The 27,320-nt window shown below is 33.2% G+C and overlaps 1 protein-coding gene across 1 annotated transcript; it reads left to right on the top strand.

Annotated features, from left to right (window-relative positions):
- The first annotated feature begins 581 nt into the window (after positions 1-581).
- On the top strand, positions 582-5,543 carry LOC147063429 (GILT-like protein 1). Its single transcript, XM_085959758.1, has 2 exons — positions 582-920; positions 4,026-5,543. The coding sequence occupies exons 1-2, from the start codon at positions 591-593 to the stop codon at positions 4,317-4,319; spliced, it is 624 nt and encodes a 207-aa protein (XP_085815884.1). The 5' UTR covers positions 582-590; the 3' UTR covers positions 4,320-5,543.
- The last annotated feature ends 21,777 nt before the right edge of the window (positions 5,544-27,320 follow it).

Genomic DNA, 27,320 nt, shown 5'->3' with positions numbered 1-27,320 from the left:
ATAATCATTAAATCACTAATCAGTAATTTACAGCTGAGGGAATAAAATTACACACATATTAACGATAATAATATGTACCGATAAAAAACCGCCAACTATAAAAAATCATAATTGATAAAAGTATTCGAGCCAGTGATGTCAACCGTACTATTATTATAGTATTTGTACTATAATTTTGGCCCGCGTACTATGTATGATATAAAAGTATGAAAATACGTTCGCAATAGAATTTATCTAAAAAAAGGGTCTCGTTAATTACCTTACAAGTAATTTGTGTATAAAAAAGGGGTCTCGGTAATCACCTTAGATGTAAAAACGGAGTTTGTTGATTTTGCCGGTAGGAATTGATCTAAAAAAAACTCTCGTTTATTATCTCCCTCTCTCTCTCTTGGTCTCTTTAATATCACTTTACGTGTAAATTTTTGAAAATGCAGAAAAGTAATGGTCATTCAACGAGTACTATATTTTTTGCCGAAATACTTTTTGGAAGCTCTGTACTATAATAAAATTATTCCGCTTTGAAAATATGGCAACACTGATTCGAGTACCAACAATCAAATTAGTACACCGTTAAACGTTGTAGCGCCACAATGTCCAACAAATTCCTGTCGGTGTTTTTGATCGTGGCGTTGGCCGCTTTTGCCTCTGCCGAGAGTGGCACCACGGGAAAGGCGACCAAGTTGAAGTTATCCTTCTATATTACCAGTCAGTGCCGCGATACCATCAACTTTGTCACTAAGTCACTGATGCCGACATACACTGAGCTCAAGGAGTTTTTGGACGTTGAATTTGTTCCATGGGGAAAATCCAAGAGGGCCAGCGATGGATCCATCACGTGCCAATTCGGTAAAACTGACTGCCAGGCGAATAAGATTCAATCTTGTACGTTGGCTCAGCTTAAATCCGATCAGGCTAAACAGGTAACCTTTCAACATTTACATACTTCTAATGGATTTAAATTCAAATTCCATCAATTACATTCGGTTGATAGCATTAATATTTACATACTTACAAACTATGAATTTGCATGAAATAAAACACTGTAAATTAATTAAAATAAATCATGATTAGTTATTATTAGTTATTATTAAACATAATTGAATAATTTCTTTTATTTTGTTACCTGTCAATTCATTGTGGAACTGCATTTAATTGTTGTTTGATTTAATAAAACGCAATTTTTCTTTTTAGTACTTATTCCAGTTTTAATCAATAAATTAGGTTCGGTTTTGTCCGAAAAAAATGAAAATGTCCCTTTGAGGCGGACGAGACCGATCCATATTTATTGAATAAAAGTGGAATAAGTACTACAAAAAATGCGTTTTATTAAATCAAACGACAATAATTAATTATCAATAACCACGATCGGATTCGTCCGCATAAACGATGGTTTTTTTGGCTTCATTTATTGATAAAATACTTCCCATCATTTTAAAAATATAAATATAAATTTCAATTTCAATTCAATTTTTTTTTTTAACATATTTTGGACATTGGACAGATTATAAGTTTAAGACGTTCACAACATGACATTTAGAAACAAAGATATATAAAACAGTATTGCATAATAAAGAGATAGATAAATTAGATAGGTACAAGGAAGTACACGGGATGAGATGAAGCAGACCCTATTTTAAGAATTTATAAAACAACGTCCACCTAAACTCATTCTCACGTAGGTGGTATATATCAACACCCGAAGCAATTTCGTTGAACATGGTTATCGCCCTCCCAATTAGCATTACCAGTGGCAGGTTGGTTCTGCACCTTGGGAGAATAAACAACTGATGGTCTCTATTTATAAGATAGTTATCATGGACACACAGGTCAGCTGTGTAAACGTATTTTATTGAATGTTGCCTATCTAAGGAAAGGAAATGATGTAGACGAAGGAGATATAATAACATATTGTTTTATTGTAAATAATATATTCGCGCCCATGGTGGATAAGTGGTAAATTGACCACTTATGAACTCGTGGGTGTCCCACGTCTGGAAAATTCACATGTTATTTTCAATTTGTTATTGGACGCATATCATTCACCTAATAAGTTGAGCATGTGGCTAATATCCGTTTTGAGGCTATATAGATACTATCCGTGGCTTTTATCCAACTGAGTTTCTTTTAGACATGCTTACATACTGTAGTCTAAAAGATATCTATAAGCTTATGTATTTTTTACAACTTATATGCAGTGTAGACGAGAACTCTACCATTATTGGCAGTATTAACATGTATGTCCCTGATAAGTATATTACAAATCAGGAGCATCAGTAGTTTAATTCTCCTAAGGTATAGAACTAACCTGTAAGCGGTGATACCAATTGAGGGGGGCAATAACTCTGTTTAACCAAATAGCTTTGGATATTGATATATTTCACCGACTTGCGAATATGTATAGGTGGAATATGGGTATAACTTCTTTGGTGTACATCCATGTAGGTATCTATTTTATAATACATGGATAATGTTTTTATAATACTGATTTTGTGATTAATACTATTTCTTTGATTTTTTACGTAATGTTGTAAACGTCTTCAATTTGTAAATAATTGTAAAGTTCACTATATTATGTAAATAAATAAAATAAAATTGAATTGAATTTCTCGTACAAAATTTGATTGTAGAGCCAATGAAAAAAAATACAATAATGTCTTTCCACCAATAAATAAAATCTAAACTGACTTTGGATACAATATATTTTTCTGCATTTTGAAATATAAGTATTTATTAATAAATAAATTATTTAGGATTAATTAAATATTATATATCTATAGAATTAGAATGTTTAATTAAACAATGGGCATATCAATCATCATGACGGTTGATCAAAGATTTCACAGGTATTCACAGAAAAATATTCAAAATTTAAGAGCCTTTCGTCACTTAGGATTAAAACATTGCTTATGAAATAATACAAATTAATACTGATTTACGATAATAATATGTTGCTTTAGTCTACGTTCATCTATATGAAGTATAGATATAATAAAAAATCATCAGTGGGTAACAGTTATCAAGCGATTATTGATTGTTACTTAGGTATATAATAATTTAAATATCGAGCATTTATCAGTATTTTTTTATACAATAATAATTGTAAAGTTTTTTAGGTAATCTAAGATAAATAAATTGTGATTGTGATCGTGATCTGATTAATGACAAGACTAAACTTACTTATTGTATAAAAGAATATGTGTATTATTACAAGTTCACCGTACGTTTTGTTTTAATTAATCAGTTTTTGGAGATATAATTTAGTACAATAATATTTATAATAAAATGATCACTTATGAAGCTTGTCATCTGTGAAAGTACCTACTTTAAAACTTCTGGCTTGAAAGGCTTCATAAACTGTTACTTTAACTGCAAGACTTTCATATTGTCATAGCATTATTTGATTACCATGTTTGATCGTATGAAGAATATATTCTTGATTTTACGAGAAATTTATGTTAGCTTCTTACTCTACCTGTTTACACTAACTACGACTATTTTACAGGTACTCACCTCGACAAGGAACATAATTTGAATTAAATTCAGAAGAAAAATTTGAAATCTATTTTCTTTATACTGTATATTTATTATCATTGGATTTATCCGCCTCTCTTTTTAAAGGGCATTCTTGAATACAAAGAAAAATATTGCATTCTACCATTCTAGACAATTTTATTATTGTTTCTTGACTTGGATCAGTAGTTTTTTCCATCTAAAAGTGTAAAATTAACCTGCGAATAATGATACCAATTGGAAGAGCAATGACTACGTTTAATTAAATTTATTTGGATATATATATAATTAGTCCATTTACGTAAGGTGTCAACTAAAGTAGACGATATTTTAAATCACACTTTAAAAAAAATAATAGTTGTACTACAGTAAACATCTTAAATTAATATACTTCCATAATTCGGAAATCCTCAAAATACACATCTCACGTCACAAAATACTGTACCTCTTAATAATACTACTAGAATAATTTAAAGTAACTCAAACTATATAAATAATATGACTCTCTTTTTCAGGTCGAATATATCAACTGCGAAATGAAGTCGCTGGCAGCCGTATCACAGGACTACAAATGCGTCACAAGCGTTGGAGTTTCGGAAACCACCGTCAAGGAATGTTTCGAATCCGCCCTAGGAGATCAGATGCAGATGGCTGACGAAGCAAAGACGAAAACTATCACCATGCTCTTCGTGCCTACTATTGTTCTCAACGATAAATTTGACATCAAGGTGCAGGCGGCTGCTCTTCTTAACTTCAAAAAATTCGTATGTGGACGACTTGAGAACGAAAACCCTGCTGCATGCAAATAGATTATTGAAGTTTTAAATAATATTCTAACCTTACATTAACTTTTCATAAACTTCTAAATTGTGGCCGATAAATTGTAGTATTCATTTTCAAATAATGTGAAAGGAATAAAGCGACTGGGTGGGGTGGGGCCAACTGCCAAAAGTTGCTAAGTCTCAAAATCATGTTATGGAGTAATTTCAATTTTAAGTTTGACATACTCTCTAAAATCAGGCGAAATGGTAATTTCTTTGTGCTTTATGTGCATGTTCTACAATATATCAGATGACTTTGAATTTTTTTCTAACATAAATATGAATAGGTATAGATATAGACACATATTGTAACTAAAAGTATCTAAATTGTCAACTTACCAACTTTTGGCAGCAACAAAATAGATTTTTTTTTATTATTGTGTTAACTAGGAGATCAAACTATATTGATTTAATAATTTAAATAAAACACAATATGTCGTATTTTTTGTACCAGTTGACAATGTCCCGTTGAGGTGGCTAAAGCCGATCCTGATTATTATTAAACTAAATGGAAATAACTACATATGTTTATTGTATTTTATTTGAATTAATATATAAATCATGGTTTTATACAATTCTATATAATATTTAGTCGATAGTAATGCAATGAAAGAAAAGTCGTTATCTATGACGATGGCGTATTTACATTTATCTATTATTGTATTACTTTATACTTTTGATTTAACTTATTTTTAGATAGTTATCACTTTTTCATCTTAGGTATTTTCATGTTCTTCATTTTCAGTTCCAATATAAGGTTAGATTTTTAAAAACTTTTTTTATTCGAAATGCTCACACCATCAAAGAAATGCATTCTCTACCTAATACCACGTGAAATTAAAGATGACAGCGTTTTGAGAGTTTTAATACAATTTTCACTATACAATATTAAATGTTGCAATCCAACATTAAAATTTATAATGATTTTCTGAATAGTAATGCAGCAAACCGAAAAATATTAATCTTCACACGGTGGGTATACTCTGAAAGAATTTTGATGTTTCCTCGGAGGTTCCTTCAATATCTTCGGTTATGCTAAATTTATTAAAATGCTTACATATAATGCTGTAAATCAACAATGTGATTATTTCCTTAAATGATTGATATATTGATTTTTAACCCGTATCTACATCTAAAAATTATTAATCTACTTATTTATAATTGTTAACGTTTGTTGTAGAATCATGGTCGAAGTCCATACTCATATCAACAATATATATAATATAAGAACTGTAATTAATTATAATTTTTATTTGTTTTTCGGCGAATATTTTAATATTATCGCGATAATGTGTATATTCACTAAAATAATCGACATATTACATGCGTTTAATAAAGAAAAAATACTTCAATAGCAATAGGTCAGTGACGTCCCTGTAGACATTTTCATGACAATAATTGCGCTCTAAATAAAAAATATCTATTTGGGTTATTTTTATCTCTTAAATTATAATATACATAAAAATAAGTGTAATTTATTTCAATCAAACTCACCATAGTGCATTGTTATTTTGTCTGTTTCCCAACATTCAAATTTTGTTGAATTATTGTACTTTTTTATAGTAGATGATTTATAAGATATTTAAAGTATTTTAGGAAGACTTGATAAACTGATGATCCATTTATGTAGGACTGCAAATAATCATTACTATTGTTTATATAATAATAAATTTAAAATAACCATTTTTCAAAAAAATATTTTATTTAAACAAACCTTTTAAATCCCTGATATTCCACTCATTACATTGGTAACATTACTAAACATTAGTAACAAACATATTATTATCATTACTTACACGTGTCGAACGATGTAAGATAATCTAATTAAGCTACTATAATATTTAATTGTTAAAACAAAGCCGACAGTATAAAATAACAAACATAGTGGTTATTTAATTAAATCACCTACATACGTATTAGTGATGGAATAATAAAATTATAAACTAAGATAAAGAGAAATGAATATTATTTTCCTTATGTTTATTTGATGGAAAAACGTCGCAAATTTCAAAGATGTTAATAGTTAATGCTGTTGTATCAACGGTCGCTAGCTGAAAGATTCTTAGTTCTAAGGCAGTTCTTTCCAAAGTTTTAGGATCGATGTCGCCTTGAATATATCAAGTAAATAATCTACTTCTTCGGGTGTGTCGATAGTTTTGTTTATCTCGGTTTCCTGGTGACCGATAAGAATGGCATAGGTGAGGAAATAAAACGGAGAGTCATAACAGCGAATGGATGCTACTTTGTTCTACAAAATCAGCTAATCCTCTATCGTCGTACAACTGATTTAATGTGCAAGACGCTGATCTGACCAATACTGACCTACGGATCAGAGTGCTGAACTCTCTGCGTGTGTATAAGTACGTACGATATATTTGATAGGAAGGTGCAGAGTAGGATATATGAGCCTATATTAGAAGAGGACGAATGGAGTATTCGCCATAACATGGAACTCTACAATATCTTCCAAGACTGCCGAGAGGAATACTGTATACCAAACCGGGCGGCCAGAGGTCGATTGGCAGGTCTAGATTCCGGTGGTTAGATGGTATTAACAAAGGAGCTAGTTTCTAGCGCAGACGCATCGAGGACACTATCCCAGGAAGTTCTCGGAGGAGGCTAAGACCCGCCTGCGTTGTTGGGCCACTTATGATGATGTCTCTTGGATAATATATAATCGTTCTTCCAAACTGCTTATATTTTTCGGACAAAATAATAAATAAGTATGAATGACACCTACATATTTAAAAAAATATAATTTATATGGTATAAGACACAAAATATCAAATAAAGATTAATAACTCATTAGAAACGATTGCTTGGTTAAAATCGAAATGGGTAGAACATGTTGCAAGGACATTCGCAATATTGGTACACCAAATGTGTGCTGAAATGATGGCTACATACAACCTAAAAGCTTAGTTAGAGGTTGTCTACTAACAAGATACGAGTAGATTAACAATATTGGCTACTTTTGGGAATGCATCCGAAAGCGCAGAATAGGGATAAGATCTTGCTATATAGAGGACAGTTACCAGAAATTATGATAAGAAGGAACTTCTCAAGAAAAATAAAAAATAATTTTATTATTTATAACTAGACGGAAAGTTGGTAATTACCTAATCTCATTATCATTTTTTTACTATTGGCAAGAAAAATTTCTGTATATAAAAGCATTTCCACAATTAATGAAGTCATTCAAATGATCAGAATCTTTTAAAACCTTTCAATAAATGATTTTCATTCTTTGGAAAAAATATTTCACATTATTTTAAGATTCCAGCACAATAAAAAATATTCACGTATAATTTAATTAATAACTATTTTTCAGTGATTAATGCAAATGACTGAAATGCTATTTCTATTTGTTTTATTACTAAAAAAATATAATTAATGAGATTTCACAGATTAATAAAATTATTAACATAACCCAAAAATAAAATATGAAGCAATATGCACTTACAATATCATTTCAATATATCATCAAACAAATATTTATGATTAGTCAATATTTAACAACACAATAAAATTTGATTAAAAATTCATTTATAAAATTTACATTATCATAAATATTTGTTTGATGATACTCGTATATTGAAATGATATTATAAGTGCTTATTGCTTCATATTTTGTTTATGTGTTAATTTTCTTAATGTTGTAGTATGAAATAGTAATATCCAATCTCATTAATTTAAATTTAATTGATATCGATAAAGTATTATTGGACGGATAATGCAATGTATTGGTAGATTGTTTGTGTTGCCTTTCGAATTTGTTTGGTAAATACCTGATTTATAAATATTATTCAGTTGAAAATGTCCTTCTAAGGCGGACGAAGCTGGTCCAAAATTATTTATTAAAAGTGGAATAACTACTAAAAAATTTTGCGTTTTATTAAATTAATCAATACTTATTAATGTAGTAAATCTCTCTCTCTCTCGAACATGTCTGATAATAAGAGCATATGGCCTCCACAGAGTGGAGACTTGTAATAAAAGATTTTTTTTTTCGAGAAATGGATGTCAAGCACTTGCTCAACCTATTAGGACCATAATCTGAGTCATACACAAACTGAAAAACAATATGTGCACTTGCCAAACTCAGGATTCGAACCTGGGACCCACAACGTTATAGGCCGACGCTATAGCCGCGCGGCCAACGTGGGATACAAAACTTTTTCATGCTTTGCGAAATGTTCCCGTTTATTTTAAGGAACCATCACAGAATGTAATATTGTGTAATACAACTATTATTTATGTACGTAATGCGAATGAGAACAATGCAATTTTTATTTGATCCGAGTGTATTATAGGCTTTAAAATTTTGAATGATTTAACTTTAAGATGTATAAACAAATATATTATAATAGAGTCTGCTGATTGGGTGGTAAGTATAGAGTCGACGCGTTAATGACTGGTTTTTAAAGGAATATGTTATTTTAAAAATTTGCCAGTTGCACTGGTTTCCATTAAACATTGTAAATATAAGACACAGAAAATACACGGAAGCACGAGAAGGATAAAGTGAAAAAGCATACTGTAATTTTTTTTAACGTAATGGGTTGTAAAAAGTGCCCAAGAAAATGGGTTGGCTGGAACAAAAAACTGACTATAACAGTGGTATAATGAGTTATCAATAGCGAAGAATTCTTTATTCTTACAACAGCGTTCTTAAGTAATTAAATGTATCTACCATAATAAGATTTACATCGAATATTTGTTTTGTTAAATCGCTTAACTTTCACAATCGATTGTTAACATTATAAGGGGATTGCCAGTTTGGAGTGTGCGCCCCATATTTTGAAAATCGTCGCCCTAAGCGCTTTACTTAATTCCCAAGTCAAACAAAAGCTTCATAATTGAAGCGAAATCATAACACAAATAAGTTTCTTTCGCATTAAGTATTATGTGTTATTTTAGAGCAAAGGTTACAACAAAAAAGTCAATTACTTAACAGTGAGCCTGACAAACAAAGAAAAACTATATAAACTGGATTCAAGCATTGCGGGCTTTGTTTACATGGAAAAGTTGGGAGGCCCCCAGCACTGGCGATGTGGCGCTTTATGTAAAACTTTTAAATTAAAGCTTAAAGAAAGTTGTGTTTGTCAGAAACAGGGCCTTTTTGTCTTAGCAGAAAAATACATCACCGAATCTTAGCGCCAGCAGCTATCACTACATAATTCATTATCAAATAAAATTATTCATTACAATTTTTCTTTAAAAGAAAATTTTCTACGAAAAACTAATTAAGTATGTCGGTTTGATGTTCGTGTTTAAATTATTAACATGGTTTAATGGTTATTACTAAAACATGCTTAAAATTGTATTTTAATTATATTTTTTGGTACTCACTTATAACTATAAATCTTGGTGGATCTTTGCCTCTTCTAGAATTTTTCTCCATCCCAGCTGATCAACTGCCACCACTTTGGTATAGTAATCATGGGTGGGCAACCCGCGGCCCGCGGGCCGCATGCGGCCTACTGGGTGTCAACTTGTGGCCCGTGGAGCAGTGAGAAAATAAAAATAATATCAAATGCTGCCGCTAGATGTGTTAATTTCGCAAATTGAGATTCAATATTGGCTCAAGATTTTAAAAAGCACCGTGTGCTTTTTGCTGCATTTGCAACGTCATTCTTCGTAGACGTGAATTTATTACTGGAAATTTACAAATGGAACATTGTGAAATATGTTGCGATGAACAGTTGAATGAGAGATTCCATCAGGTTGTTTTGGAAGAGTTTCACAAAACATATTTGGACAAGGAGAAATATCCTACATTTTACAAACATGCTCTAATGATGACTTCGCTATTTGGAAACACCAACACATGTGAACAGATTTTTAGTTGGATGAAGCATATCAAATTCCGAGTGAGAACATGAATCACTGATGTGCAATTGGAAAACTGTTTGCGTGTAGGAACAACCTCACTCGATACCGATATTGATGCACTTAGTTCTGCCACACAAAATCAAACTTCCCACTAAAATTTATTATTTTTATATTATTTATTTAAGTATTTTTTTTATTAATATATAATATATATTTATTTTTTGTTTCGTAAAATTAAAAAAATCGGTTGTGTGGCCCAGTAGGAAGTCTCATTTTTAGAATTTGGCCCGGCTGCTGAAAAAGTTGGCCACCCATGATTGAAGTTTGAAGATTGATGATTGAAGTTGAAATCAGCATGACGTATCAATATTCACCGCAAATCAACAAATGTCACTACGTTCTAAAGAGAGTGTTCGTTCCAAGACACTGAACCGAAGCATAAAATACATATTGTACGAAATACAAATATAACCAATAGTCATGTACGGTTTGGAAATCCAGTGCATGGTCAAAACCATGGAACTTCAGACCCTACAGATACAATCGAGGTGGAGACGGAAATAAAATAACGCGCTGTACGTTTTGTAGTAGATAACTAAACGATAAAAACTACATCTTCTGGGAATGTCCGAGAATGTGCTCCGATAAAGAAGAGATGCTCAAGTCTATCTAACCCGCTCTTTGGCCCATGAGCTGATCGCCAGAAAGGCCAATTTTATTGCGTTTAAATAAATACGGCGTCTTATTGCGGACGTGAAGATTTCTTTACATGGTTTAGTATATCAGTATAGTTTTTTGTACTATATATCTCTTACTAAGAATCATTTATTTTTCTTAGATCACTGTGGTCCTTTCTCACCGGCACTTTTCATTAGAAACTCTCTGTTCAGAGTGCGTGGCAACCTCAGGTCTTGAGTATCTGGTCTTGAGACTATTCCAGGTGTAAAAAACTGCTGATATATCACATCCAAATATAGGGACTTATGATACATTTGATTAAGACCGAGAGTGGTGCTGGGTGAGTTGGCTTGGAGGGTATAATATGTTTGTGTTGTACGCTTTGTACAGGAGCCCGCATACAGTTACGATAATCAAATTGTAGCGCCATATGGCTGAGGTTAAATGCGACTATATTAATTGCTACTGAATTAAGAATTACGATGGTAGTGCTAGTTGTCTATCATTTAAGAATGCAATGCGGTAACCTATTCGCAATAAATGAAGATTTTCGACGTTATATTTCGTTCAAATTATTACCATTTAGCCATTTACCAAACAGTTAACCATATTGCATTCGAAGTATGAGCAATAGCTAGTACTATCATCGACGCTTAAAGTTCAGTGTCACAATCTTACTATAATGGGTCTTAGGCTGAGGTATGTACAGTATAAACGAATCACGTGTCAATCAAAGAAACTGACATTCGGAAGACTTGTACAACATGGAAGGATTGTGTTGAGTTAGATTTAAGGTACTTGGGCATCATAAACTGAAATGAAGTAGCTTTGAAATACCTGAATCTATGTAGATATTGAAAAAGGCTAAGACTCAGTGAAGATTATAGTGCCAGGAAGCAGATGAATATTCATCGCTAAATAATTAATGAATATACTCCGGATACTGACCGAGAATACGGGACATACATTGGTTTCTGGCTGGTGGCTGATCCTGTTTCACGATGCATTGCTACTACAAGAGTAATTTACGTTATGTTTCCTTGAACCGGCTCGCACATTTAAACTCACCTCGTCTGCCACACAGTCATAAATCAAACCTTGTAGGAACGTCGCATTGATGTTCCATATGAAGACCGCGCACATAGGCGTATAACGACAGTCGCGCGTAACCTCATGAAACGTGGATATGTATGGGATGCGGCAACCGGCGAGCTTAAACGTCTAAACAGGAATTACCAATTCGTAGGGTGTGCGTATGCGTAACTGCAATTAGGGCGGCGTTCGACTTGCAGGCGGAGTCACATGCAATTTATTGCTAGCAACGCCATTCAAGCAATTCCAGCAGTGTGCGAAGGTTCATAAGATAACGTGTGTTTTGTGAATAACATGACATGGTGCAGACGAGCGAGTTTAGAAGTGCGAACCGGCTAAGATGGGAAATTGGGTGGGATAATTATATTGCTGGACTGAGGGAAACGGTTCACCCAACTTTTTTTTTATTTTATTTTTATTTTGTTTATTAAGGAAAACAAACAGTTACATATTGATTACAGAAATTTAAAATATAATAATAAAAAGTTATTGCAACCAGCAAAGTTTCATACTTATGATAATAATATAGAGTATAAACTTATGATAATAATAACACAATAATTCATGATACGTTTTCTTTGAATGGAAGCGTCTCGTTTTATGAGGGAATGTCGATCATCCTATCGTTATTCTTATCATTATTATCGAGTACTGACACAAATATTTTTGCAGTTGTAGCACCAACCTACATACTTACCAATTTTATTATTTATTTCCGGCTACCTTAAACCACTTAATGAGATTTAGAGCATTTTCACGAAATTTACTCTCAAAAAATGGTGGTTTTAGATACATGGAGGTTTGTCAGGTTTGAAGGCACCCTTACAAAAATTTTAATATATTACAATACAACAATAGTAATATAGTTGGGATTTTTTTACTTCGATTATTTTTTTTAACGAATGTGTTGATATCATTGAAGTGACCGCATCGTTTGTTTCGTTGGAAACCGCCACTGCTCCAAAAAATGTAATATTTGTATTTGCCACTTCTGCAACGCATGATCTGCCTACACCCACGGGACGTCACTGAAAACCGTGCTCCTTCTTAAAATCAAACAAGAGAAGAAGCAGTGTATTAGACGCACCTGGCGCGTAATGACCAGGCGGCCGATCGATGTAATTAAGGTGCATTTTAAAGGTGGTAATTAAAAAATCTTTATCAAGTCAGCAGCGAATGAGTTAAGAAATCAATTGTTATTCCTAATCGAATCTGGTGTATACAAGACAGTATTAAAAAGATCAAAAGAGAACATAGTTTTCAATATTCTAATAATTCGAAATATTAATCCACACTATTATTATATGTTATAATATTATGTAAGTTCCAAAAGTTAGAAGCTATGTGTATGTATAACCAATTTAAATTCATGGCCACTATGTTAAAGGGTATTTTTAATCTACCAAAAATGATGTTCGTCAAATAAAACCTCTAGGGTGTTTTAAAACTTAAATTACTTTCTAGGCCAGTACATTGTACAATATATAATACATTCGTCTTTTCATATCATGTTATGAAAATCTGTGAGTGACATCCAAATTTATACAAACTTTTTGATTGTGAGATTGCTAGAACACCGGAGGCAATTTTTTTAAATCTTGTCAACGAATATTACATTATATTGATCCGGCTTTATGGTGGAATCAGCTAGAATAATATAATGAAATATATATTAAGGCTTATCATACTTTGGATAGATTGATATTAAAACTTCTGTAGTAATAATCATGGGTAAGGTTACATAAAACGACGAATTGGGTAAATCTCCCGACTACTAAATAAATAAATCTCTTTTCAATAGAATTCATATAAAACTCCAAAGCAGAAAATAAGTAACTCGTTGAAGTAAGTAAGTATCATAGTAAGTTAATAAAATTATTATTTAAAATTTAAATACTGAATACACAATATTTAAGAACGTTAGATTATTATTAATGGAAATAAAATTTTGAAAAAAAAAATAAAAAAAAATTGACCCGAGTGGGATTCAAAATTACATCGTTCGCTGTCTGGATGAGTGCTCTTATTATTTAAACTACCGATTTATTTATAAACCATTCGAATTAATTCTAAAAAATGCGTTATTCGAGGTGTTTTAAAAGACGCATCACATTAGTATTATAGTCCACGCACTTTACAGAGTCACTGTTGTACGCTAAAATTGCTTCGTATCTGTTTTGGTATTATTTGTGTGTATGCATTAAGACTTGTAATAAAACCCTACTTAGAACCGCCTGCAATTATTAATTATTACTGGTCATAAACAAGTCATAAAGTTATTCTTTGGAGTCGTCTACAGTGTGTTCATATAGTGATTGTTACCTGGTTATCTATATAGCTGGGCGCGTCTTTAGTGTCAAATGTATGAAATTATGTTCTTCCTATTATTGATTTTACTTTAACAGCATTATACTTATGTGTTGAAAATGCCAATTGTAATTGTTCTCCGAAGTCCTAATGATTATAATGTATAATTAAATGACATTGCCAACGAAATTATGTATTTCCGGCATTATAATTGTCTTTAAATGTTTATTTCTCTATAAATTTATAACTAATCTGTTCAGTAACGATAATGAGATCGTTAAGGCTAATTCATATATTCCAAAACATTGTATATTCCCATTATCAACTAAATAAATAATAATACACGATGTTTTCATTGAATTGTAACTATTGGTTACAATATTTAGTTAGGTATTTAATACACAATATTAAAAAAATGTACATGACGGGACGCAAACCGAAATCATTAGATAGGTAAATATTTTTTCAAAAATGTTTTCCATGTTATGTGTATTAGATAACGAATGCTACATTATACATGATAATATTGTGACTTATTGATTAAATAAAAGTTAGGTTAGGTTTTTTTTTAGAATTATTAATAACCATGTCCTTGATTTTTCGTACAAGGTGGTTTTTAGTAATTTTGAACAATCACAAACACCCAGGCTTTGAGAAGAACACATACATATTGTGTCCTGATCGGAAATCGAGCCCGCAACTCTCGGGTGGAAGGCAAGCGCCTTACACACTGCACCAGGAGAGCCGCCGGTTAGATTAGGTTAGGTTAGGTCAGGTCAGGTCATTAATATTTAGATAAGCAACAAATAAACCTGAAAGAATATATTAAGGTATATTATGTAGGTATGTAATACGTAAAATAGAACACAATTTGAAAGCGGTTAACATATTTCAATGCACCAATAGAGAGGGATTATTAGTTTTTCTGTCTACCAATATTTAATCATACTAATGCATAGTCATACATCGGTTCGGTGAACACGGACAATTTTATACAAACTGTTGGAAGGTTGTATCATTTTTTTTTGGACATGTATGTAAGTGGGTAGGTACATTTATGTGTTCTGATAGAAATGACTTCAGATTTTTGTTTCCAACGCAGGTGGGTATGTATTGTTTATATACAGATGTTCCTGATCTGGACTATCCTTAAAATGTCATTAAAATCGCCATAAAGCATCACAAGTTTAATGTTATTTCGCCTTACCGCTTTCAATCGATTACATCACCAAAATAATAAAATTGTTAGATATTTTACATAATGGTTCAGTACCATAGATTCATTCTCGTCCGAATAGATCTTATATTAACATGTTCAATACGTCCATTCAGGCATTCAAGCGCCGCAGTAAATTAACTGTTTTTGTTGTGTACCTACTCAACTTGCATTTTATACTATTATAATATGCTGATTTTATTATATTGGACGTTTTTTATTTCTAATTTAATAATAATTTTATATTGTTATTACGTTATATATTATATTTTGTCTTAATTTATCTGCTACACATGAGAGAAAACATAATGATATGTAAATGTATAGGAGTAAGAGATACAGGGAGAATACGTATTAAATAGGGCAAAGTGAAAGAAAAGAAACGTAAATTCTGAATTTAAAAAATAAAATAAAGGAATCGTTTATTTTAATCGGGTCGTGAAAGAAAACAAATGATAAGATACTCTAATAATATTTTGATAGATGTTTACAGTGCAGTATTAGCAGACACCCACGGTGGCCGCGCGGCTCAAGCGTTGGACTATCACGCCGTGGGTCTCAGGCTCGAATCCTGGGTCTGGCAAAGTACACATGTATTATTTTTCAATTTGTGTGTGAGTCAGGGTATGGACCTAATAGGTTGAGCAAGTGGCTGACATCCATTTCTCGTAAAAAACAAAATCTGTTAATACAAACCTCTACTCTGTGGAGGCCCATATGATCCTATTAGGATTGGACATGGTCGAACAAAAAAAAAAACTAGCATATCGCCACATCCACGACTGTTGAAAGGAGGCACTGTCATCTCATATTTTTTTAAAGTAGGTATATTATATTTTACATTTTTATTATAATTGTTCTGTGTGCTCTGTTTTACTGTTATATTTAAGTCTTTCACCGCTAAAGACGAGCTAGGCGCGTGGCCATGAGATACTATTAGATATATATTTATATGATAATTAAATGTGGTAATTAATTAGTAATTAACTGGTCAGCGGTGAATGTGATACATTAATATAAGTAGTTCCTTTCTTATGCGTACCTATATGCTTTTTATAAATCTTTTCTTATACTATTATTCTAAAACATTGTGGAAAATGCGCCAATTTCTTATTTAAACGACGCTTTGCTGATATTTTAACATCTTCACTATGTACATATTATTATTTGACAGAGCCTTCACTGGCTTTAATCCATAAATAACGTAGGTACTCGTAATATTCGAAATTGATTTTTTTAAATACTTCTGTACGGCTATTCACACACAATTCACGAGTGGCGAGGGGTGGAGGTTGGCTGTTAAGATTCGACATAAACAGTGCACAGTAAACTTTGTCAGTCATAATTATTTATTTTTATTGAACTAAGAATACGATTTGCAGATGGTGCTAGTTAGTTTGTAAAATTCTATTAAACCGATGCCAATAGGTATACTTCTAAAAAATGTTGAGACGCCACTGTCCAAGAAAGTCAGCAAATCCTATCTCTAGCCTCCGCGTGGCGTCCCCCGGGCAATGCAGATAATGTGCTGTATAACGCAACATAATATCTGTAGCCAATAGAGAAGGGTGCAAGGCGAAACTCTGGCGCCTTAAAACGAGAGACCTTTGGCTACGGGAAGGATCACCCAGACAGAAAAACCACACACCAACCCGTCTGGACAGCGTGGTGTGTTATGTCCAAAACCTTCATATGAAAACAAAAACTTCTAGAACCCGGCCCTCATTCTCCGGAGGCCAACCTGATACTGATCACGGCAGCGATCAGCGAAGGAAGGCAGAGGGTGCTAAAAATCCCCGGAGACCCGGAAAAGGCTGCCAACAGATGACCATTGCTACATATAACGCAAGAACATTGTCCAGCGATGCCAAACTTGTAGAGTTTCAAGAAGAGCTCCGGAATATCCACTGGGATGTTGTCGGACTCAGCGAAGTAAGGCGTAAAGGTGAGAGTATTATTACTTTACAAAGCGGACATGTGCTGTACTCCAAAGGAACCGATGAAGGACGCACGAGCGGTGTTGGATTTGTTGTCAACAAAGCCTGGAGGGACCGCATAGTCGAGTTCAACTGCATTTCTGACAGGGTCGCAAGCGTGATACTTAAAATCAATGCTAGGTACCGCATTCAGATTTTGCAAGTATATGCTCCGACACAGAGCTATCCTGATGAAAAAGTGGAAGAGTTTTACGAGGAAATAACATCCTTGAAAAATAAAAGTAAATGCCACTTCAACATCATAATGGGAGATTTCAATGCACGTATTGGATCATACCAAAGAGATGACGTAGCGGTCGGACATTTCGGACATGGCTCAAGGGATGGTAGAGGGGACATGCTTGTGGAGTTTGCTGAAACCAACAATCTTCACATCATGAATTCCTTTTTTCAACATAAACCTACACGTAAATGGACGTGGAGAAGCCCGACAGGAAGGACCAGCGAAATCGATTACATCCTCACTGACAGAAAATATACATTTTTAAACTGTAAGGTGATCAATCAGTTTAACACCGGCAGTGATCACCGGATGGTGAGATGTAAGATAAGATTGAACGTCAAATCAGAAAGATCCAAACTGCAGAAGAAGTCAAATGCTCGCGTATACCTGCAGAACAATACTGAATTCCAAAATGAACTCAAAAATGCACTATCGGCTTTCTTAGATGAGAACGAAACCGTTTCCCTATCCAACGCGGAGGATATAACGAATATTATTCTACAATGTGCAGAAAAAACAGGCGTAAAAAGCTCAGAAGTTACACCTTCCACCAAGCTTTCGAAGGCAACATTGAATCTTATGGAGCAGAGAAGGAAAACCAAGAGCGATAGACAGGCGCAAAACGATATGGAGTTTTCATCACTTTGCAAAACCCTCCGAAGGAAGATTAGAGAAGACCTTCGTAAATTCAATGTAAACCTCATACAAGCAATTGTGAAAGCAGGCAGAAGTTTAAACAAAAACAAGCAATGCTTGTCGATAGGAAAACGTCAAATCACAGCACTAAAAGCAAAAGATGGTTCTATCGTCAGAAATTGGGAACACTTGTTAAGCCGAGTTGAAGAGTTCTACAGCGATCTCTACAGTGATGACACTGACAATACGACTATAGACTTAGATCTTCAGAGAAATGGAAATTCGGAAGACCATACTCCCGAAATTACATCCTGGGAAGTAACCCATGCTTTAAATTACATGAAAAGTGGGAAAGCCCCCGGGGAAGACGGTTTAACGATAGATATCCTCAAAAAAGCAGGAAAGGATGCAAATGAAGTACTTGCACAATTGTTCACAGCCTGCATATGCAAAGAGGATGTCCCAGAGGTATGGAAAAATGCCAGCATTGTCATTCTTCACAAAAAAGGTGACAGAGAAGACCTAGCAAATTATCGTCCAATAAGTCTACTCCCTATTCTCTACAAGACGTTCACAAAAATTCTCTCAAACCGTCTGCAAAATGTACTAGACGAGAACCAACCGAGAGAACAAGCCGGATTTAGAGGAGGATACAGCACTATGGACCATATCCAAGTCGTCAGAGAAATCATAGAGCGGTACCAGGAATACAAACTGCCACTATGCATGGGTTTTATAGACTATGAGAAGGCGTTTGATTCGATAAAGAAATGTTCAATACTCGACGCACTCAGAAAACAAGGAATCCCTGGACGCTATATAAATATTTTCAATAATATATACAGTAGCGCAACAGCATCTGTAAATCTCCATAAACCATCGCGCAGATTTCCTATCAGCAAAGGAGTCCGACAAGGTGATACAATCTCACCTAAACTATTTACAGCTACCCTTGAAGACTTATTCAGGCAACTTGACTGGAATGACAAAGGGATCCCCATAAATGGAGAATACCTGAGTCATCTGCGCTTTGCCGATGACATAGTAATTTTCTCGCAAGACTCAGAAGACCTCCAAAGCAGAATGCAGGAACTCGCTGAAGTAAGCAACAAAGTAGGTTTGAAAATAAATGTAACAAAGACGAAAGTCATGTTCAACTGCTTTGCAGGCCAAAAAGAGATCCTCATCAATGGCACTCAGCTCGAACAGGTGAAAAGCTACATCTATCTGGGACAACAAGTATCTATAGATGGATGTATATTTGATGAAATTGTTCGCAGAGTAAAGCTAGGCTGGAGTGCTTTTGGCCGCCTGAATAATGTCTTCAAAAGTGACCTTCCACTGTGCCTAAAGCGCAAAGTGTTCAACCAGTGTGTGCTTCCCGTGATGACATATGCGTGTGAAACATGGACCCTAAGTAAAAGAGAGATCCAGAAACTTAGAGTAGCACAACGTGGTATGGAGAGGTGCATGCTGGGCATAACGCGAAAGGACAAAAAGAGGAATGAGTGGATAAGGAAGCAGACAAGGGTTTGCGATGTAATAGAGTTTATTAAAAGCCTTAAATGGAGATGGGCTGGACACATAGCTCGAAGAAGAGACAATCGTTGGACAAATCTAGTCATCCAGTGGTATCCAAGAAGTACAAAACGTCCACAAGGTAGACCTAGAGGCCGCTGGATCGATGAAATGATAAAGTTCTGCGGAAGTACGTGGCAACGCAATGCACAGGACCGAGAGAAGTGGAAGCAACTTGAAGAGGCCTTCATCCAGCAGTGGATAGATTCAGGCTGATGATGATGATGATGATGATGATGCTATGGGCGATCTGACAAAATAGTGCACACTTTTTCAGTCATACTTATTTATTTGCGTTGAATTAATAATACATAATATTACAAATGGTGTTGGCTAGTTTTTAAAAGAATTTACTGAACCCTGCCTAAGCAAAACCATAATCGATAAAAATATTATTATATCTATAAAATATCTACCATTAAGTATGGTTTAATGGCACACTGTTAGATATTTTATAGATAAACGATTATTTTTTGACTATTATCTACTATGTATTAGGCTAGGCAGGGTTTAATTGATTTAAAAAAAACTGAAACACACTATCTGCAGTATAAGTTCTCTAGTGCTCTATTTATGTCGGATCTTAACAGCCTACCTCCACCCTTCGCCACTGCAATTCACACACAAATAACACATACGAAATGCAACATCACATATGAGGAGTTATGCCATTATTATTCCATGGATGTAAGTAGATTAGCCAGTGATGTTGACTGCATAATATTATGAATATGTATTGCACTCGGCCATAGTTTGGTTTTATACGATGAAAGCAAGATCTATTAAAATCATATCGCTCTGGAACATGTTTCTCGAAACTTTGAACATTCTAACGTCTTACAGAACTTATTAAACTTGATAAATCGATTGTGAAGTGTATGCGGCCAAAATGCTTTAAGATGTGCAGAAGGGAAAAATGACGTCACGCTCCGAAATGCAATTTGAAAATTTAATCTTACCGGTACCCCGCATTGCAGCTCATTTTAAAAACTACACCGTTTTGACACTTCAGTTTCTAGTTAAAAGTTTAGATATTTTAGAAAAGTTTTGATCTTTACAAAATTAGGTTTTGTCAATGTATTTAGGTGATCTTTATTTTTTAAAGCGTCAAAGTCGGAGATTTTGAACATTCATCAACATGAACATTAATCCAGTGTGATTCATGAACATTAATCCAGTTTATCGGCTATTTTCAAAATGCGTTTTCCGCTGTATTCCGTATAACCGAACAGTACCCGTTTTTCTTGTCATATTTTCGTATATTTTTCGTATCAACAGAGACTTCAAATTCAGTATACAGATGCTAATATATTCTATATCTAAAAAATCGAGGGTTGTATGGTATTACAAGCATGCGATTTTCATACAACGTTTTAAAAACTGTGTTTTTTTAAATAATCCTGTCGGCCTCAAACCTTCACTAATACAGACTAACATGAACGGTTTCCAGATAATATATCTGTATAAAATTATAAGTGTATAGTCGATTTACTTTTCGAGATAGTGGAACCTATAACATTGCAGATGGAGAAGGGGTTTACGCGAGTGAAAAAGAGAAACGAGTTCATATAAAATAGCCAACTATTATGAATAAGGTTTTAAATAATGTGGCTGCGCTTTTGTGGACTGGATGAAGGGGGGTTGAGAATTTGGATGTTGGTTAGGGACAGCGGAAGTAGGGGTGTATCGATATCGGATAGATGTTAAGTTTGTCAGCTGGTTCTTGGGGTGCTCTTTTGACTCCCGGGTCATGCACACGCACACTTGTTGTTGATTGTTATGCATAGCACTTTCACTTTCACATGAATTAACCGGAACTTTCTAATTTTATTTACATGGATGGTAATACTTAGCGGGTAATGAATTTACGATTGCATGAATTACGGTAATTGACGCAGAGGTCTAACAGTAGTTCGTGACTGAATGATTGCTGTGGTGATGCGTGGCGGTCTCTATGCAACACGATTGAATTGTCACTCCTGAATCACCCTATGTCGAATTTTAATTACTGCATACACGGCGTCAAACTGAAATAAGTTGTGACTCGCACGTTGTCTTGATGTAACTAGCATTTTCTCAATCACGGTCGACTGATGGCTCGTAATTGAGTTGAGCACCTCGATGGTGACAATAATGTAGACTAGAGATAGAAAGGAAATATTGGGATGAGGGCAACCATAATTGGCTCAACCATAATGCTTTTTTGGAAAGAGAATGACTAAAATGTTTTTTTTAGAATTATTAATAACCATGTCCTTGCTTTTTTTTACAAGGTGGTTGTTAGTAATTTTTGAACAATCACAAACACCCAGGCTTTGAGAAAAACACATAAATGTTTTTTTTGTCATGACCGGGAATCGAACCCAGAACTCTTGGGTGCAAGGCCAGCGCCTTACCCACTGCACTACAAGAGATAGGTTATCGTTGTTTATGATTGTACTTTTTTTGACTTTCACGCAATACTCCGGCTCGTAATATATTGTAAATGTTGGAATCACCAAATTTATTTTAATATGATCATTGTATATTATAATATAAGTGTAGTGTTATTTAAAATAATCTCTGTCCCTTACGAATTGGCAGTTAATATCATTAAAATGATTATTGTTATGTTCAAAATGAACATAACTAACATTCATACCTCTGGCAACCCCGACGAATATCTATGGTCACGTCGAGGGAGCGTACGCAATTTGAGAGATGTCGCTGATAGAATTTCCGGCAGCAACGGACGTCGCGAGGTGTGAAACAAGCAACAGGGCTTTTTGATTCTGTCTGTCATCTAGTATAGTCGTGCTCTGCTTTAGTTTTACCCAAAATTTATAATGGACGTCACTTAAAGGAGCACAATTGCGGTCGCAGTGCTGGAGGCCTCTTGTCGTTCCATTTTGGTATTTTAAAACTATTATTATTTGTTTCACTACTCTTTCAATGTTTCTTTTCCAGCTTAGCTGCTCGTATTTCTTTTAGTAATCCAAATTTCAATATCGAGCCGCTTAATAACCTTTTAATGTAATTCTAATTTCTTGCTTTGACGATAATATAGTTTCTGTCAAGTATATAAATTGATCTTTTATTTATTGTTCCCACTTTATTCCACACTGTTATAAAATTATTATCTTTCACGGTTTCAAGATCATGTGGCACCCAGGACTTTATTATGTACATCTTGAACCATATATTGCACGTGCCTTCAGCCATGTAATGCCTTCTTGTATTCTAATTAAATTTTACAGTTGTCAGTTGCGAGGTTGCAGAAGTAATTATTGTTCAGCTTGAAAGGGATGCAGGTAATCCACGGCCCTTCCTTGTTTGCTTATGTCTCATGCTCTCTTTGCTTTACACTTTACTCTATTCTAAACCCTAAGTTAGAAACCTTCTCTTTTATTTTGTAGTTGTGACGATAATGTTCACAACTACAAAATACTAATATATCATTATGGAATGATATATTTCTATTATCCATAGCTTGAATAGTTTTAATAAATATGGATAATGATTTTGAATGCAACCGCGCAATTTATAATCACGACTGTAATATTTTTCAACACATGCACCTGCAACAATTTGGCGAGAGACAGTGACGACGTGTGTTTCATAATCGTGCCTTCATAGGTACGCGTCTTCAAATAACAGGCAAAGCATCGTCGTCGTCGGCTTGTCGGTTTGATGAGAAATTTCTGATTATTTGCCAGCCCGCTGCAATCAAGGTTTCTACACGCAAGCGTCCCATCTACCATCGTATGACTCACTGGTGAGATGTGTACATATATATACACACGAGATTTATACATTATGTACTCAATTCTACCTCTTATGCCTGTAAAGGTAAGTGGTGTACGTCGATCAGTGCTGTGACTATTGCAATAAAACATACAATTTAATATTTATATAGCGGGGATAAATGAATTAAAATATTCAATTAATAAATTTAAGTGATGTTTTCAACAAAATAATCCTTTCAATAACTTTCGATCCACTGCTAGATGAAATTTTCTCGTTTTTATGTCCATTCTTCTCTGTACTTAGTTTTTTATTCACCGCATAAACCGTTAAAAACAGAAAAATAATAAGAAAACAGTTTTATTTAAAAAGAAATAACCATATAACTAGTCAAATAATAGTTCACTGTTGAAATCAATCCACGTAATAGTTTCCGGTTTTGCCGGAATCCGGATAGCTTTAAATAATCGGTTTCTGTAAATCGTCGTTTAAAAAAAAATCGTATGATTTCAAAAAAATACTACCTCATGCTTAGGTCAATAATTATATTAAAAAAATCATTATTCGTAGGATGTCTTATCACATTTGAATGGTCAAAGACATAGCTTATAAATCGAGCTTAAAAATTGGGACCATACCTAAATAAAATTTCATATAAATAAAAAGGATTTCAAGTTATACACATTTATATTTTTTTTATAAAAATCAATGTTTTTTAAAATAGATATAAAAAAAATATTAAAACTATGAATTAGTCAAAAATCTAAACAGTAAAAATTTGAAAACTTAATAAACTAAATTTTAATAATAAATATAACCATAAAAATAATGTAATAATAACGTAACCTATGTACCAAATATGTGACAAATTCACATTTTTTTTACAATTGTAAGTTAATATTTGACTTAAAAAAATCTGTTTAATGTTTTCAGGTACATATTTATTAATTAATACAGTTGAAATTGTAAATTATCAAAAAAAAAACTCAAATTGCAAGCTACGTATTTTTCCGCTAGGTTCTCTGTTGGCATATAATATGATCCCCCTTAATATCCGACAATCATCTGACACCTTAGTGACAAAACGTCGGCGAGTGAATGATTTACCCTGTTTAGTGGAATCCAAAAAATTGTGTGTGATTTAATTATTAATCAAGCAAAAGACCGTTTTCAATTTTGTGATCATTTTTAGCATCCAAATTATTTTATTCTGAACAATTTATTAATTATCATAAATCTTTTCCTACCAATGATTTTAATTTTGTGACCAAAACGTATGGCTTTTTAGATAAAAATAAACTCAAAAATGAATTGTCTGTCATTTACAGCTTGGATATTTTTATAATGCCGATGATGCCTCAGCATTATTAAACATTTTAATAGAAAAAATCTTATTGACACATTTACGGAAACGATTCTACTATGTATTAAATTTATTTTGTACTATTCTGATGACATCAGTGGAAAGTGTAAGATATTTTTACACACTCAAACGGATCAAGTGATTTAGCAGAAACACCATCACGCAACCAAGCTTAAACACATTATGTGTGCTCAGTATTGAAAAATGAATAAAACAAGAGATTCCTGACTTCAAAAAACGTGTGATTGAAAAATTTGTTTTGAGGAAAAACAGAAGAATGGATTTATCATACAAATGAACAAAAACATACTATAAAAAAAAGTAAACAACCTGTAAAATTACTCACCGGTCGCCACTGCTTAAAGGTATATTTTCTAAAAAGGTTTATTACATCTCATGCTTCTTATTCGGTTTCGTTTGGAAATTGTTTAATTATAGTAATTTTATTATTTTCATTGTTTCTGTAAGACAGTGATTGTTCCTTAAAAATGTGTACTACATTTTTGTTTTCTAAATCTTAATTAGTATTCCTATTAACTTATATTGTTGTTTTAATTTAATAAAATAATTTTTTTTTAGTACTAATTCTACTTTTAAAAGTAACTAGTTCCTATTAACTGTAAATTTTAATAAAAAAACCTGAAACTAAATTTGTAAAATTATCTTTCCGTGATTTGATTATTATTCCCCCATAAAAAAACCACACTACGCCTTTTGAAAAATTCTCGTAATGACATTAAACATTTAAGTATCAAAAACGGCTAAAAAAATTGCTTTACTTTCAAAAGTGACTATATCGGAATGTGAGTAACAAACTCGGCTAAAATGAAATTTTGATCATTATTACTTTATTACCCATATTCGATAAGCATAAAAAGCTTTCATTTTATATTATTTATGCACATAGAAAGTATATTGCACATAATTGCCATTGCAATAAATGAATACACATTCTTTCAAAAGACATATATTATTTCAATATATCTCAAAATTGCATAAAACAGTTTTAGCCGCTTTTGAAAGTAAGCGCTTCATTTATACAATTTAAAAATCCAGTGAGAATAAAAAATAATCTATAGAAGATAGACAAATATTTTTGAATATTAACGTTACTATCAATTCGTATGTCAATCGCACGATAGATTTTATCATGAAATATCACATCATTCTGTTCTGTGATCATTTTTGAAGATTGCAGTAGGTATTGCGATAAACGTTGATAAATATTTCATCAGCTCAGCTTGTGAGGCGCTTATCTCTTTGTGAGGCTGCCCAGATGTTTTTAATATTCACTAGATATTACGCTTTACACTACTTTACAGGATAAAATGGGTTTAATTTAAAATGAAAACATAGTGGGTACTTGATGGAAGAAAGAATTTCAAACGGAATAAAATGCATTTCTTCTTTTCGTTTGAAAGTTAGTGGAACAATGCGATTAAGTCGATTTGTCTTATTTTTTGTCTTCTGTGAAACGATTTTTTAATCAAGTTTCAAGTGACAAGAAAACTCCTTTCAACGAATAATTTCCCTTATTGGAAAAGCAAAACGCTTCGGAAAAATCAGGCAAGATAAAATAGCAAGTTGATTAAGTTTTCATTGAAAGGGTGTTTATCTGACGAAATCCATTAAAAATAACAAAAAGATTGTCATTGTTACAAAATTCACAATTGAAAAATGCTATTAGTATTTAGAATCGGTACTTGAAAAAAATTGCAAGACTTTTTAAAAATAGCTATATTATTTTTAATTGGCCCTAAAATCTAATGTGGGTTTTAGCCGATACAACTTCCTTAACGAGAAATCGTTGTTACCATTTGCTCAACGTATTAAATCAATTATATATATCCAAATACACATTGAAACTATACTTGGGATTTGAATACGTGATCACCAGATTCGTAAAAGCGGATATTTTACCGCTTGATCACATAGGATTCTGTATATATTAATACCGTATTGTAATCTCAGTTATAAAACGTAACTTAAACTTATGAAAGAGAAATTCACTTTATATAATATATGTATGTACGCTGAATACATCATCATCATCATAAAAAGGTCTAACAACCGAGTTTTGGTCCTAGCCTCCTCCAAGAACTTTCCCCCTAATCTGGGCCAGTGTCTTTCAGGTGTCTGCCGGCCGATCTAGCATCTTTGTTGATATCGTCCAGCCACCAGAGTCTGGACCTAGTAATCATCCCCCCCTCCCCCGATCATGCAGTTTGGTATTCAGAATACCCATCTACTTATTTAAAAAAAACGTTGTCTTCACATAAAAAAAACTTGCCACACGAAAGAATGCTAGTAAAATGTTTGCTTTTGACAAACAGAACTTGTA

The sequence above is a fragment of the Rhyacophila brunnea genome, unplaced genomic scaffold (genome assembly GCF_057557595.1).
Source record: "Rhyacophila brunnea isolate RB1 unplaced genomic scaffold, BYU_Rbru_1.0 scaffold_9, whole genome shotgun sequence".
NCBI classification, from domain to species: Eukaryota; Metazoa; Arthropoda; class Insecta; order Trichoptera; family Rhyacophilidae; genus Rhyacophila; species Rhyacophila brunnea.
Note: the sequence above shows the minus strand (reverse complement) of the source record. Positions and strands in the feature narration are given on the sequence as shown.

Bases quoted from the DNA above. Each gene is read 5' to 3' on its own strand.
- LOC147063429 (XM_085959758.1), top strand. From the start codon at position 591: ATGTCCAACAAATTCCTGTCGGTGTTTTTGATCGTGGCGTTGGCCGCT. The intron at 921-4,025 runs GTAACCTTTCAA...TCTCTTTTTCAG, and splicing joins AATCCGATCAGGCTAAACAG to GTCGAATATATCAACTGCGA.